This window comes from Drosophila arizonae, chromosome 3 (assembly GCF_054131065.1).
Source record: "Drosophila arizonae isolate 15081-1271.41 chromosome 3, UAZ_ARI_1.0, whole genome shotgun sequence".
NCBI classification, from domain to species: domain Eukaryota; kingdom Metazoa; phylum Arthropoda; class Insecta; order Diptera; family Drosophilidae; genus Drosophila; species Drosophila arizonae.
The window spans coordinates 2,005,467-2,021,245 of record NC_142923.1 but is presented as its reverse complement, the minus strand read 5'-3'; the positions used below and the strand labels follow the sequence as shown (position 1 = coordinate 2,021,245).

General features: G+C 36.4%; 2 protein-coding genes across 2 annotated transcripts; both read right to left on the bottom strand.

Annotated features, from left to right (window-relative positions):
- Positions 1 to 1,535: 1,535 nt before the first annotated feature.
- On the bottom strand, positions 1,536 to 2,157 carry LOC108611772 (uncharacterized). Its single transcript, XM_018004567.2, has 2 exons — positions 1,999 to 2,157; positions 1,536 to 1,927 (listed from the first exon to the last, which is right to left on the bottom strand). Exons 1-2 carry the CDS (start codon positions 2,057 to 2,059, stop codon positions 1,656 to 1,658), a joined length of 333 nt encoding a protein of 110 aa, XP_017860056.1. The 5' UTR covers positions 2,060 to 2,157; the 3' UTR covers positions 1,536 to 1,655.
- A 1,135-nt stretch (positions 2,158 to 3,292) lies between these two features.
- On the bottom strand, positions 3,293 to 3,827 carry LOC108611777 (uncharacterized). Its single transcript, XM_089464620.1, has one exon. The coding sequence runs from the start codon at positions 3,712 to 3,714 to the stop codon at positions 3,433 to 3,435; it is 282 nt and encodes a 93-aa protein (XP_089320746.1). The 5' UTR covers positions 3,715 to 3,827; the 3' UTR covers positions 3,293 to 3,432.
- Between the last annotated feature and the right edge of the window lie 11,952 nt (positions 3,828 to 15,779).

Genomic DNA, 15,779 nt, shown 5'->3' with positions numbered 1-15,779 from the left:
CTATCTTGTCAGGTGGTCTTAGCCTGCTTTCGATAAACAATTGACAAACAACTTCCAGTGCGGCCGGACAATGGACAAACGCGAAAAATCCCAAATTATGAATTGCAACAAATTTCGCAAATTTAGATATGTGAATCAGAGTTTTTTTAATCAATTTAATTTTATAAATATATATATTAATTTTTATATATATTTATTATTATTAATTATATATATATATATTTTCATTATTGTAGTTTATTAATATTCTAACTTTCCCATATTATCATATATCCTATGATTTCCATATCATCGATAAGGCCTACAAAACGAAGCTTTCCAGAGTCTACAAAACAAAAGTAAAATTGTCAATAACAATATGTATACAATGAAATGGCGTTCTACTTTAAAAACGGGTGCAAAACATGATAAGATATACGATAAACATTATATATAAATATGTATATACTCATTTGTCATTCCTAAAAGGGAATAGCACAATTTTCTCTACTCTGAGTCAGGATCAGGGTATAATGCTTTGCAGAAGAAGGCGTGGCAGACATAATAAAGTATACTTGTTCAGGTTGAAGAGCTGAGGGCATCAGATGCATATCAATTTGATTGCATTACCTCAAAGTACTCTCAGATCAGGTCTGATATCAATATCAAAATTTTTGATCGTGAAATGATTTCTAAATTATTATTTTATATACTGCGAATCAAGGAGACCCTTTGTTTATATATGTGTGACATAAACTACAATAACCTAACATTTTGATAAAAACTTTGCTCGATATGGATTTCAGGGTATTAATAGGTATGTTCTAGTCAAACGCATCTACTTGCTAAATCAAGCTAGATAATGAAATAATAAAATTTATTGCGTAGCTGCCGTTTTGTATTTTTGTTTGTATTCCCAACACATTGAATGGTCAAAGGTCGTTAATAATAAGTTTAGTATATATGTAATATTTATAGTATTCATATTTAGTTGTTATATAAACAAAACATAAGCCAACGCGTCCATCAAATTATAGCAGAATTATAGAAATTTTTAAACAATCTTTTTTCTCTAATTACCTTTGGGCCTAAAATTATGTTATATAAATTAAAATAAATTGTATCTTGTATTATTGGGATAGTAGTGGTAGTATATTATATGCAACTTTAACTAACAAAGAATTATTTCAACTTAAAAAGATCCACCTTAAAGATTTTGTTGCTCACCTAAACTCTAATTTCTGTTTCCGCTATCTTCTACTATCTTCAAAAATATATGTCTATAAAATACAAATTGTAATAATAATTGAAATAATCATATCTTTGAATTGTTTTGTGCAGTTCCAGCTTATTTCATTTAGTTCTTAATTCGAAGTTTGATTTTTGGGACTTTATTTGCTATATTACATTTTTACCTAAATCTACTACGTTCTATAGATATATGTTCAGATTAGGCTTATACTACAAATCGTGGCTAATAAGTGGCCTTTAACACTCTTTACACTATTATATCTGCTATTACAATCCTTATTCAGTCTGACAATAAAAAACCGAAATATCAATATTTGACTGTTTAATAATCGCAAATTATAGATTCATTTATTTTATATAGTGCGCACAAAGGGAGCGCAAATAAAGTAATTCACACACTTTTGGGATTCCGCATTGTGATTCGTCTACCACTGAGGATAGGGTGGATTATTGGTGTGGGAATATGGCTGTTGGTATTGATAGGTCTGCTGCTGCAGCTGCTGCTGCTGGTAGTAGCCCGCTGTGGCCACGGACATGCCGCCATATGGCTGTGGCATCATCATCGGAGCCGCAACTGGTGCTGGCGGTGGTGGGGGCATGTAGGCGGGCGCCTGATTGACTACGACGACCTCGGGCCTAGCAATCGGCGCCGGATAATATGCGCCACCCCAGCCGGAGATAACATCAATCTCGATATCTATTAAAAAGTTTATACAAATTATTATTATTGCTCTCCTCTCTCGTTGTACTAGTTCTGCTCATGCTCACTTGGGCGATGATGGCGATGATGATAGCCAAAGCGATATGAATCTTCATAGTACACCCGCATGGCTCCAGTCTTTGCGCCTGTGCTGCCTCGAGCAACACTTGTCCTCTACTGAATCTTATCGTTGGCCAGACAACTCTATTTCGCAGTGAACTTCCAGTGCAGTTGTGGCCCATCAATCAGCTCTGAGCTCATTTGGCATTTTCATTCCAGTTGGCAGATAAGAGCAAAACAATCGCGCACTGCTGTGATTAGTCATTTTGCCTCGACGAGTATCGACTGATAGCATTTTTGGCCGATAAGTCGAGGGGGGTTTGTATCATACACCTACTTTTTTAGGGAAGTCAAGAAGTCTAGTACTTTCCCGTTTTATTAGCAATGTTTATATAATTATCTAATTAGCTTGCAAAAAGTAGAATTTGTGTTTATTGCTTCGACTTTGTAGCTTGTTTGAAAGCTGATCCAAACTATTGTATATTTGATTTGTATTTCATTTTGTATCTACATAAAAGTTTTCCTATGAGAATCAGAAGGCCAAAAGTACAACATTTTTAATATTTAATAATTCGGTAATAAGGTAAAAAAAATAAAATAATTTAATTTTTGAAATTTATAAGAATATAATATAATATAAAATAAATTAATTATCTTCTGCGGCTTTTCTATCGGTTAACTTTGTAACTTTGTGACCCTTCGTTTCGTTTTGACGTCATGTATTTATTGATCAATAAACTAACGGAAAATAAGTTAGCAGTTATTACTTCAAGAAGCTCCCGATTTTATCATCAGCCAATTTCGCCATTGACTATCGATAGTCTTAATAATTGATAATAAATGACTAATAATAATCACCAAATGCATGAACAATATTTATAAAGTGTTTAAAAATATATATAGGTATATATTTTATTATCAATTTATATATATTGTCTACAAGCTACAAGCTACAAGGCTAGCTCATGAGCCTAAATAGTTTCCAAATATTGGTATAAATTGAAAAGAAAGAATCAGAGCATTTGTTTTATGCCATGTTTCTTTCATACTCGTGAGACACTTCGCGTAACTTAAAGAGCAGCCCTCGTCATAGTTTCTGATTGGCTTTATTATGTACTATTTTGTCTCCAGCTAAACTATTCTCCAGCTGAACTACAACTAGCTAATTTGCCTGATCCGTGCCTCAATAATCAATGTTCATGAACCACATCTGGCGCAGCTGGCATTAGGCTTATCGCATGGCCGTTGACTACATTGATAGAAACCAAATGCATAGATAACGGAATTGAACACATTTGCTGATAAGGTGTATTAAATATACGTATACATGTATACTTTATTTTTTATTCATTTGGAGGTATATCGAATGTTCAGGTGTTTTCTTGTGTCTATGAAATATTTGTGTGCTGCGTAAATTCAACGAAAATGTCCTTCGGCTTCGTCTAGTAGCTGGGAGGTGGATTGTGGTAGTGGTTGTCGGCGGGTGGGTAATAGGCTGGCGGTGGCGGCTGTGGCTGCTGCTGCTGGACCACAACCACATTGGCGGGTCTGGACGGTGGTGGCGCCTGCTGCACCACAACGACGGGCGCTGGACGTGGTGGCGGTGGTGGCGCCTGCACCACCACAACGTTGCTATGATGGCGACGCGGCCAGCGTGGTGCGATCTGCACATTGATGATGGGTCCACGACGTGGTGGACCACCGCAACGATCACCGGGAGCCATTTTGTTTTTGATTGAAGAAGCGAAAACTTTCTAGATTTGTATATTGATGGAAAACACGTCTCAGTGCGTTCGCTTCAATTGATCAACTGAAATGAAAGCTAAAGCGTAACTCGAATTTGGTAATGGCAGAGAAAGAAAAAAGCTTTTTTCAGATATACCATACATAGTACTCATACGCAGAGTGGCCTACGACCAGTGAGAGAGAGTTGAAGAGAGAGAGAGAGAGAGAGCGTAAAGTATTTATAGCTCTTCTTATCTGTCTGCCATCAACTTTTTTCGATCGATTATTTTTTATCATTTACAATTTATTATGGTAACTATTGAAAATCGCAAAGTGTTTGAGATGTTTAACTAATGGAATTTGTAGCTTAAGCCATGCTATGGGCTAGTCTGCTGACTCATTGCAACTTGAACTTTACTTAATTTCTAACAAGTTTTTGGACATATATGAGTCATATATGATATTATTGGCCTACCAATTTTGATTTTATTATGATAACTTGCTGTTTATAGGGCGGTAGCAATAGATAAGGAAGAAGTTAAGATAAATTATTGCTTTTAATTTAATTTTATGTCTATATTCATGACATTATGTAAAGATACTGGCTAATAGGTAAGATCAATTTTAGAATTTGTACACAGTAAACTCCTCTTCATCTTATCAAATTCTGACTTAACTGTTTCTAGTAGATAAACTCACTATGAGGATTACTTGACATCCTGAGTCATAGCTTTGGGTAGAGAGCTTTGCTATTCGGCAGGCGTAATACGATTCATGATCTAATAAAAAATGCAATGAAATAATTCAACGGTTGAACTTTATTGTTCTGCAAAAGGAAAAGGTTTTTATAAAAGTTTATATTCTATGTAAATACCTATTTGATAAGCTATTCCCTCTGGGGCGAGGTAAATCTGAAAATTGACTGATTTGATTTTGGCAAAAATATATAGACTGTGAATGATTGCGCTGGACTTGAATATTCGACTTTATTCAAAATCTGTAATATTGAAATGTTTATTAAATTGAATAGGATTTTCTAGCCGGATATAATGGCATTATATTTATGAGTAAAATATATTATAAATATAACTTATGTAATATTAAATAAAAAAAAATAGTAATATTAAATAAATAAATAAAGTATCATATATGTGAAATATTAAATAAATAAATAATAAAAAATAAAATAATAAAATAATAATAAATAAATAAATCAAATATTAATAAATATAATATGTGTATAAAATATATGGGCTGATTTTTTATATTTAAAAATTCAAGGGATAAGGTACACATACACATGAGAAGCATCGTCACTGACTGCTAGTTTCAACCAGTTCAAGAATCAATCAAACATTATATACACGTGTCATAAATATTCAGCTATAAATTTCGATTATGATGCTCAAATGTGAAATTTGTAATGCGTTGAGTTCCCCATTTTTTGGCATTTGCTAATTAAGTTGTTGTTTCACTTGTAGCCTGTCACGAGTGTGTGGTATATCACTGTGTGAGTGTGTGTGTGTGTGCGTGTGTGTGAGTGGTGTGCATTTGCAGCGCTTGAGTGTCACGGTGATCAAAGCCAAAGGGAGAGCGGAGAGTATTTCGAGGCAGGTTAGATGTGTTACAACTCGACTTTGACTTGGTGCGGGATGGGCGGAGGTAGGAGGCGGGGGGCGAGGCCGACGGGCTATGACAGGCGCAAAAAAGTTAAACATGCACAAAGCGAGCGACTTGGGAAACTTTTTAACTGGCTGAAAGTAGGAAATGAATGCGAGTTGCGAGGCTTATGCCGCATAACTCGTACATATTGCAAAATGTGTTAAGTTAAGGAGAGGGAGAGAGCGAGAGAGGGTGAGCGGGAGGGAGAGGGAGAGGGAGAGCAAAAGTGAGGCAGTCAGTTTGACAGCGCGTAGCCAATATAATAATGCCGCTTGGCTTCGCACAGAGCCTCTGCCATGCCTTGGCTTGGCTTGGCTTGGCTTGGCTTGGCTCTGCTCTTTTCGCATGCATATTTTAGGAAATGAATTGCAAGCCTGTGCAAGATAAAGGCGCCAGCGTCTCAGCGTTTCAGCGTTTCAGCGTCTCACAGCGCGTCTCGTGTGGAGCGCGAGCGAATCGATAACTGTCAAAAAATAAGCCGGCAAGCAACACGCAAGACACACCGCGGCGTGGGGCGCAAACGAGGGCAGATTCAGAAGTCGCGAGGCGGCACACAATTTAAATATTAATGGAGCTGCGCAAGAGGCGCTCAGGCACAGGCACAAGCACAGGCACAGGCACAGGCAAAGCCACAGCCACAGCCATAGCCGTAGCACACGGCATAGCCAAAAAACCGTAACCGTAAAACTCAAACCGTAAACCGAGTAACTGCAACGGCAGCTGCAGCTGCAGCAGGATTGGCTGGGAAACGCATTTCCTGCATATGTCAGGAAAATGAAAATGTCGAAGCAGAGCTAAAGCGAAAACTATGCTCAAGTTGTTTTTTTTTTTTTTTTTTGCCAGATCGATTGGTAAAAAGCAGAGCCGCAGGAGCGGGCGAGGGCGCAAGCCGAAGGGCAGGCAGCAAAGGGGAAGCTCTCACAATTTATTTTGTTTTATTTTGACTTGATTTTCATTTTTTAAACAGAAAAAAACAGAAAACTTTGATGGCAATTATGAATTATTGAAGCCTGTCAAAATGAAACAGCTCCATTACCAACAACAACAACAACAAGAACGATAACTATATAGAAATAAATGTCGATGTGGGTTAAAAGTTGTGACAGCTATGATTACATGATGATTGCATCAGAAAAACTCTTCAGCTAAAACAAGGGGAATAAGTATTGAAAAACACAAATTTGAAACTACAGGAGTGAAAGGAGAGACAGAGAGAGAGAGAGAGAGAGAGAGAGAGTGAGAGAGAGACAGAGAGGGTTGAATTTATAGATGAAATAATAGGTGAATCTCTACCAGGGAAGAAGCCAGAGAGTAAAACAAATAAATATAAATATTAAATTGACTGGATAATGAAACATGCTGATAGGATGGATAGATAAAAATATGAAGAGATAAACAAATGAATGAATATACATTGAGGGATACATAAATTGAGGCCTGAATAGGTACGGAACGGATATAAAAGGATAGATTGAAAGATAATTAATATAGGTAGATAGAAGTGAAGATAATAATCTTTCTATGGGATACTTTACTTTGTACTCTCAAATCAAATTGCAAAATAAAATATGGATTGAATAATAGTGGAAGAAATCATATATAGTTTATTAAAAATGTCTTAAAAAAATATAATTTTTAATTGAAATTGAAATAAACATGTCTATATAAAATATACAAAAATATATATTGAATATCATACAAGCATATATGTTTTAAAAATAAAATAATAAAGAAATACAACAAAAAACAATTTCTCTCAAGCTAATATATATAAACCTAATCAAATAAAAATAATAGTAATTGAAAGGAGCTTAAATTTAAATTAAATTTTATTGTTGATAAAATAAATTTTTAAAAATAATATTTAAAAAAAAAATTATGAATAACATTATAAAATCTTTTTATTTAAATGATTACTATTTATAACTTTCTATAATGAAAGAAATATCAATAGTAATAATAATGCTTTTTTTTTTGTTACACTAATCTAAAACGTGTTCACTGTATTCGCATCGCATCGTATATGTGCCACAACTGAAGGTAAAATATATATGTTAATTTATAATACTTATAAAGTTATAAATACTTTTAATTACTTGCAGTTGGCCGCAACGAACATTAGAGCTCATATGCTGTAAGTTAATTATGATATCAAATCATTTTGTTCACTCAATCGTTGATGATTCGCGGAATTCTCCCTCCCCAACGCGTCGCTGTTCTTTTCAGTTAGTCTCCCCCACTTTCTAATTGGTTTGCGTTTATTGTCGCAGAGAAACACACGAGTTGTGAGAAATTTAATCAGAAAGCAATTCACGCACGCCTTTGCCACTCGCCCAGCCTAATGAAGCAGAGGCCGCAGAACAAAAATGTTGAAGTTCTTCCGAAATGTGTGTGAGTGTGTCAGTGTGTGTGTGTGTGTGAGGCAAAGCAATGTCAAAACGTCAGTCGGCAAATACTTTGTAGCTATGTTGTGTAACGCCATGGAGCTCCGTTGTCAAGCCAAGTGTAAAAGTGGCTCAAAACTCGACGAGCGAGCCCAATCCCGGCCGTAGCTTGGGCCCCAACTCCAACCCCTGACCCCCGACATCCCCTGGCTGTGGCAGCGTCCACTCGAGTGTGCAATTAGGTGAAAATAAATGGTTTAACAAACGCCTCGAAGTATGCAATCATTTAAATTTCACTTCATTTGTCCTTTTCATGATTCCAGTGCGAAGAACGACCCCCTCCTGCTCCTCCTGCGCCGCCTGCTGCGCATTCCTAGACACCAAATTACAGAACCAAACAAAATTATTTTGATTTATATGCAAGGCGAGGACTCGCCTTGGACCCGATGCCCACTGCCCAGGGCCCGCCCACCTGCCTGTCAGCGTCTTGTTTTCTTTACGTTTTTACGTTTCTCTCTTTCTGCATTTATTTTTGTTCTTTTCCTGCCTTCTTTTTTTTTTTTTGTATGCCTTTGCCTACCCTCGACTGTCAATAGATTTGGCCCAAACTAAATGCTTTGATTCGCTGTGGACACGAGCGAATTTGAAATGCAAATTTAATTTGAGACGCGACGCGACGTTGGCTTTCTTTCACCCCAAAGTTGTTGCTCAAGCAGCGTGTGCTGCTCACATTAATTGCCCACATTCCTCAGCTGCTGCTCCTGCTCCTGCTACTCCTGCTGCTACTCCTGCTGCTACTCCTGCTGCTGTTCTATTCAAGTCGCTGCGCGTTTTGCCTGTTAATTTTGCGCCAAATCAGCAACAACTTTGGCTTTTCCATTCCGATTTTCCATTTCGATTTGTGCCGTGTGCATAAAATTTTACGCTGACTAACAGAAACTAAATCGGCAATGCAGGCAGTGCGAGTTGGCAGCTGCCTTCCCGGCGCTGAGTGTTTTCTGGCCTGATTGAAATGTTGCCAACTATTGCGAAAACTACTCACAAAACTTTATTGGCAAATTGATGAAGTGCTCGTGTTCCACATGTGTGTGTGTGCGTGTGTGTGTGTGCAGCTCCTTGCTTTGGCTAGGCTGCAAAACAATTTCTAGTCAAGTTGCCTACACTTCAGTTTAGAAACTGCCTTTACCTCTGCCTCCTCCTTCCCCTCCTGCCCCTCCACACCGCCTCTGGCCTTCTCTCCTTTCGCTGTTGCATGCCGCCTGCAATTTGGCGGCGCTGATATGCAAATTAAGTTGTTGCGCTAAACGACGTGCCGGGAAACAGGTTCGGGTTCGCTCACCCTCTCTCTCTCTCTTACACTCTTTACCCTCTCTCTCTCTCTCTTTCTCTCAGCTCCACTCTTTGTCTTCTTTGCATTTGGAAGGCTCTAGTCGTTAGCTAACTCTGGCTCATTTGTATTACAATTCGTCACAAACTGTACTCCAATGTGTATGTGCGTGTGTGTGTGTGTGTGTGTGTGAGCTTTCAAAAGTTTATGCGCTCTCGAATATGCACTTAAATTTCATATGCGAGGTTTGCAAGCAAAGCAATTCTGATTGGGAATCATACAACAAATAAAATAATATGTTTGCATATGTATTAAAAAACATATTAAATGGCATATACTATTTATTAATTTCTTTAAAATTATGCTATGAAATATATATAATTTCAATTCAAATAATATAACATTATAGATATGATTGTTAATATGAAATTTGTATATTAATACAAAATGTAAAAAATATAATATATTATTGCGAAAATATATACAATATACGCTATATATATATATACTATGCACTTAAAAAATAACAAAAAATTAAATATATTATTCATTTAATAATATTTACACCTTTTTTTTTTTTCAATTATATGTGGTCAAAAAATACGTAAAAAGGTAAATAAATTAAATATGAGTTTTTTTAAAATTTATTTTATTTTATTATTATTATTTTTTTAATCAATGATCTTCACAATAATAATTAATATATATATTTCAGAAATAATATTCTTGTAGAGAACTTTTTTTTTTAATTTTAATTATTTTGTTTTAATTTTGTTTTATTATTATTTATCTTTTTCTTAAGAAAATGTTATATACTCGGCCTAATTTAAAGATAAGTGTGTTGTAAAATATCAAAAGCTAATATTGCAATTGATTTTGGTACATATATTTATATTACAATTGAATTTATTTAGTTATAATCTTTTTTATATTAAAAATCATACATATACATTTATTCATTCTTAATTGCATTGATTGTTTAATTTGATTTAATTTTCGTATTCTGTATTCATTCTAATTCGTAATTTAATTATGTCTACATATCAACTGTAATTTATTTTAATTTGAAATGACTTTACAATATTAATATTTGATTTTAATTATAGTTAAATTTATAGATTTAATATTAAGTATATAATTTCATTCATTTTAATTTTGCTTCATTTTATTTCTATTTAATTTTGTATATATATTTTATTTTAATTTGATTCTTGCTCTCAGCACTTAACGTCGTCAATTGACGGCAATCAGAAGAATTCGAATTGAATTCAATTAGCTCTTCAGCACTTACACCTGTTCCGAGTTGTTGTTGAAAACCTTTGACTCGCGCCTCGCTGCTTGCATGATTTGTTGCATGTGGCTGGCTGGCTGGTTGGCTGGCTGGCTGGCAGGACTCGTGGCAAGATTTATGAGGACAGGAAAGTCGCGCGCGCCTGCATAAATTGGCCCGTAATCTGAGCAATGAGAGCAGCGAATGGCGAACGGCGAATGGCGAACGGCGAATGGCGCAAAGCGCGCACTTCATTAGCTCAATAATTTCACAATAAATTATGCAAAACGATTGACAAAAAGGCGCAGCTCGGTTAACCAGCTTTTCAGTTTACCAATTTGTTTCGGCCTTTTTCTTTGTTGTGGGCCAACACAAAGCGCTGTCAATGGCGGCAAATCACACAAATTGAAATCTGAAATCAGAAATCAGAAATAAAAAATCCGAAATGGCCAAAGCCAAATTGAAAGTTTTTGGCCAAAAATGAAAATCCAAATCGAAAACGAAATCGAAATCGAAATGCCTAACGAAATTATGAGCACAAAAGCCTGGGATCTATTTTAATGGCCGCGGCTCTGACCTTGTCAAATTATACGCTGAGCGCCACGGAAATGCGCATTATGAGATTTGGCTTTGGACCCGCCGATTGAGCCGCGCTGAACGCTGCTAAAACCGGCAACAAATGTTAGTTAAAAGCCCCATTTCCATATATTATTTATGGGCGACATGGTGGAGCAGGGGGCGGCGGGGTAGCGGCTGGGGTAGGGGCAGATGTCGCTGCACAATTGTCGTCTGCGTGTGGCTGCAATTTTAATTAAAATTTATTGATTTACAGCTGAATAAATGCGCTCAGCCATTGCGATTGCAATTGCAATTTCCATTTCCATTTTCAATTCCAATTGCAATCGCAATTGCTGTTGCTGTTGCATTTGCTGTTGCATCAATGTCCAAACGTTTGACCAACCTGATTCACTGATACCTCTTGACTCTGTCCGTCCGTCCGTCCGTCTCCATGGCCCGCTGCTAGCATTGTCTGTTTGAAGTCAAAAGGCACCGGCGAATGCGCTCATTTGGCCACACGATTCAATAAGCGAGTGCGGCTTAGAGCACTGTTTGCCTTGGCCTCTTGGCAGTCCCAGCAAATATTAATGAATTGTTCATAATATGAATCTGAAACTGAGAATCAAGCTCGGAAAAAATATTATTCAATTGGCAACAAAATTGCGTAGGTTTGGAATATAAATATAAATATTAACAATGAGCTTTAGAAATAATAAGAAAATAAATAATGAAAAAGTTTTATTACAGTAGATTTTTATTTTCGATTTACACAGAAATTCAAATTATCACGAATTATTGAGAACGAATTTCCTTTAAGGGTATAGCATTTTTTCGATTTATCGCGTTTATCGATTTTGCGGGGTACAAATTGTCGATACTCGACTGTATTAATATAAATATTATTTATCAATAATAATAATAATGATAATAATAATAATAATAATAAAAATAATAATAATAAAAATAATTATAATAATAATAATTAAATTATATTAATAATAATAATAAAAAATATTTAATAAACAAAAAGATATAAAAAAAATCTTTTAAAAAGTTCAATGTAGCTTAAAGCGCTCCAATTAATATTTCTACATTTTTTATTCATGTAAATACACATTTTCTAAATTTGTCATTTATTTATATGTATAAATATTTTGTATAAATTTATAATCATAATTTCGCACTTTCTGTTTATAGCAATAGAAACGTTTGAATTGTTGTTGCTGAAACGTAAATTAGCAAACGGCTGCAAAATTGTATTTAATTAATTATTTCTATGTTGATTTCCAGTATATTATGGCAAATATATGTATATACATATATAAACAATATAAATAAATAATGAGGCGGTATTTATTTTAGCGCGTGTTTAGTAATTGACACAAATATAGCCAAGTCGATTGTTTATGGCCTGCAAATAGCTTCGCTACTTGCTGAGTGCAAAGCGAGTATATTAGCTTGCCTGAATGAGAACTAATTCGGATTAAACAAAATTTTAATGTTGAAAATGTGTTAGGATTATTTTGCCACGCCCACATAACCAAATTACATTTACAGTTTGAGAGCCTTAGAGCCGCGTTAGCTACAGAAAATATTAAAGTCAATATTTTGGATTTCCATAAGAAAATTATTCTATTATATTTGATTAAACATTATAACATAATTCATATATTTAGCAGATAAAATATATAAATATAAAATCTTTTTCTTTTTATTTTTATTTTATTTATTTATTTATTTTTTTTTTATTCTGAACAGGCATTTCGCAGTCAGTACAACTTTCGGAAACTTTCTGTTTTATCTCTGTTATTTTTTTGCAAATTATATTTTTTGGCACACAAATTTTGATTTGTGTTTGCTCAAAGCTTTTGTTTGGTTTTCTATAATTTTAGGCAAATAATTTTTTATGCCATGTTTACTTTTCATTAATTTAATTGTGTGTGTTTTTTCTATATATGTATATATTTTTAGTATATATACTATATATTGAAAACTTCTTAATTAAAAACCAAAGTCTGAGCAATGTATTTTCAAATTTTATATTAATTTTGTGCCAGTCCTTAATATTTATCTTCTACCTGTACCTAACAGTCTCCCTCTATCTCTCAGTCCCTCTCTCTCTCTCTCCCTCTCTCTCACTTGCATTTCTTCACTTTCACAGCTTGTCAGCTTCAACGTGTTTCTAATTTGTTTCTTATTCCATTTCATTGCATTATTTTCCATATATTTATTTTAAATTAAATAAAAAATTATAAAACTTTATTTTCACTCTTTTGCATAGATTTTCGTTCAATCTATCTCTTTCCACGACCATTCGCTTACTCATTTTCGTTTCGTCCGTTCCTCAATCTCTGCTTTTCATTTCAATAATGCATTTCCGCTTTTAATTAAAGTTTTAGTTGGAAAATAATTTTGCCAAAAATAAAAAAAGAAGAAAATGAATCAAGGAACGAAAAAAGTTGCAGCAAAAGTTACTTTTTGGCTTCGCTTGGCTGCCCCCTCCCCCCACCACACGATGTTTATGTTGTTGTTGTTTGTATTGTTGTTGTTGCACGCTTCAATGTCATTAACAGGTGGAACTTTTTAGCAGCTGAAACAGACACATACACACACACACACACACACACACACACACACACACACACACAGACACACTTAGCTAGCAGATGAACAATTGTAATTGCGGTTCATTTGACAGTTTTCATTTAGTTTCTGGGCTTTTTTGTTGTATTCATTGTCTTGTCCCGCTGTCTGAGGAAGGGGGAGGGCGGCAGCTGCTGTTTTCATTATTAACGGCAACAAAGTGTTAAGAAGTGCATTAAGCCAAATGTTAACTGCACTGGCTATTCAGAGCAAGTTACAGCCACAAAACTTGCGGCTGTAAATCCAGCGTCAGGAGAAACAAAGGCGGAAACAGTTTTAGTTGCCTACCCTCAGGCGCAGTCAAGGAAGTTTGTTTGAAGGCGGAGGAGTGGGGGGGGGGGGGGTGTCTTAGAGAGGTGGTTAAGGGAGTGGAGCGGGAGCAGAGAAGAGATAGGAAATAAAAGGAAAGTATGCTAGGAAGTGGGTTAGAGAGAGGGAGAGTAGAGAGTAGAGAGAAGAGAGTGGTGGTTGATAGAGGGGGAGATGGGGGTTAGAAAAGGATCGGAGGTGAGTTTCTTGTAGAAGGACTATGAATAAAAGAAGGAGTGCAGATCGACTATAGAGAGAAAATAGGGTGAGTATGGAGATAGAGTAAACGGATTATAATACAGTTAAACATCGGTAAAAATCGACATGTATTAGGTATCTAGAGTATCTAGAGCAAGCGGGGAGGATAGAGACAGAAAGTAGACAGGCAGATAGTAGAGAGGTTATAGAGAAAGGAGAGAGGTGGTAAAGAGGAAGTAGAACGGAAGTGGGCGGTGGATAAGGGGGTTGGGAGGAAGAAGAGAGAGAGCCTGGAGGGACACAGAATGAAGCGAAGGGCATAGTGCAGCTAGAAGATAGAAGAGCATAAGCTAGACAGAAGTAGAGATGGGTAGAAAAGCATAAGAAAAGAAAGAGAGAGAGAAGAATGCGTCGAGGCGAAGAGAAGATCCGTAAGTGAGAATGGAGCTAGAGTGGAGTATAGGGTCGATTAAGTAATGAATGGCCTAGATGATTAGTCTCAAGGAGATTATAGAGGAGAGCATATCGTGGGCAAAGGCGGGATACACATATCTGTAGCTCTTATAAAGAAGATCTACTCTTAAAGAATCTTGTGAACGGGGAAGCTCCGTAGAAGGAATGCGCTCTTTAAACGCTTTCCAGATGTGGGGTCAGTGCTTAACAACGGCTGCGTTGATTTTTAAGTTAGCGTTCGGGGAGCAATTCGCGGCTTAATTACAATAAAATATTTAAAGGCGGCTGCTTCGCTGTTTTATGGGGCTTAAACATGGCTTTTTACGACCCGGCACACATGTCGAAACGTAATTTGATAGTTGATGGCTGCACCTGCTCCAGCCCCAGCTTACCCTAGGGCTAACAGAGCCAACAATGTATGAGAATGTGCCAGTGTGCGTGTGTGTGTGTGTGTGTGTGTGCGTGTGTGTGTGTGTGTGTGTGTGTGTGTGCGTTATCAAAGTTTTAAACCAGTTCGCATGAATATTTAGTTGCGTAATGCGCCACGCCTATGCCGCCCCTGCTTTATTAACCAGCTCCTCCCTGGTCTCACCCCTCCCCCTCCCCCTCTCGCTATTCGCAACCTGCACAGCTTTAATTTCTGCGACAAGCCAAACAAAACACAAAAGCACAAAACAAAACACAAGCACAAGCAAAGGCAAAGAAAATGCTAATTTTATTGACACGCCCCTCCCCGCCCATGCGCCCACCACCCACTCACACCCATCAAAACTCCAGCTGAAGCAGTCGAAACGCGAAAATTGAAGAAAGGTAAAAGCGGCTAGCGATAGAGAGTGCGAAATGGGGGTGGGAAGGAGGGGTGTGTTGAAAGGGAGGTAGGTGGGTGCGGTGTATAAGTAACGGTAGCGGGCTGGCAAGTCATTAACACATTTGATAGACAGCAAGTGAGAGAGAGAAAGAGACGGAGAGAGGGAGCGGGAGAGAGATGCCTGCGACAGCCACGCCCACATCCACTGCCTAATTAACACGTTTGAATTGTGAATTTTGAAATGCGCCAATAACAACAAGATGAAGAAGAAGAAGAAGAAGAAGAAGAAGAGGCAGAAGCTATGCAAGGAATGGGTAGAAAAATATTATGCAAAAGTGTTTCCAGTGTTAAGCAACAAAATGTTTGTAAATTAACTAATCAATGTAGTGAATTCTAAATACCCTAACAAAGGTGGCAGCAGTGGCGGATGTCAAGTATAAATATTTGTATTA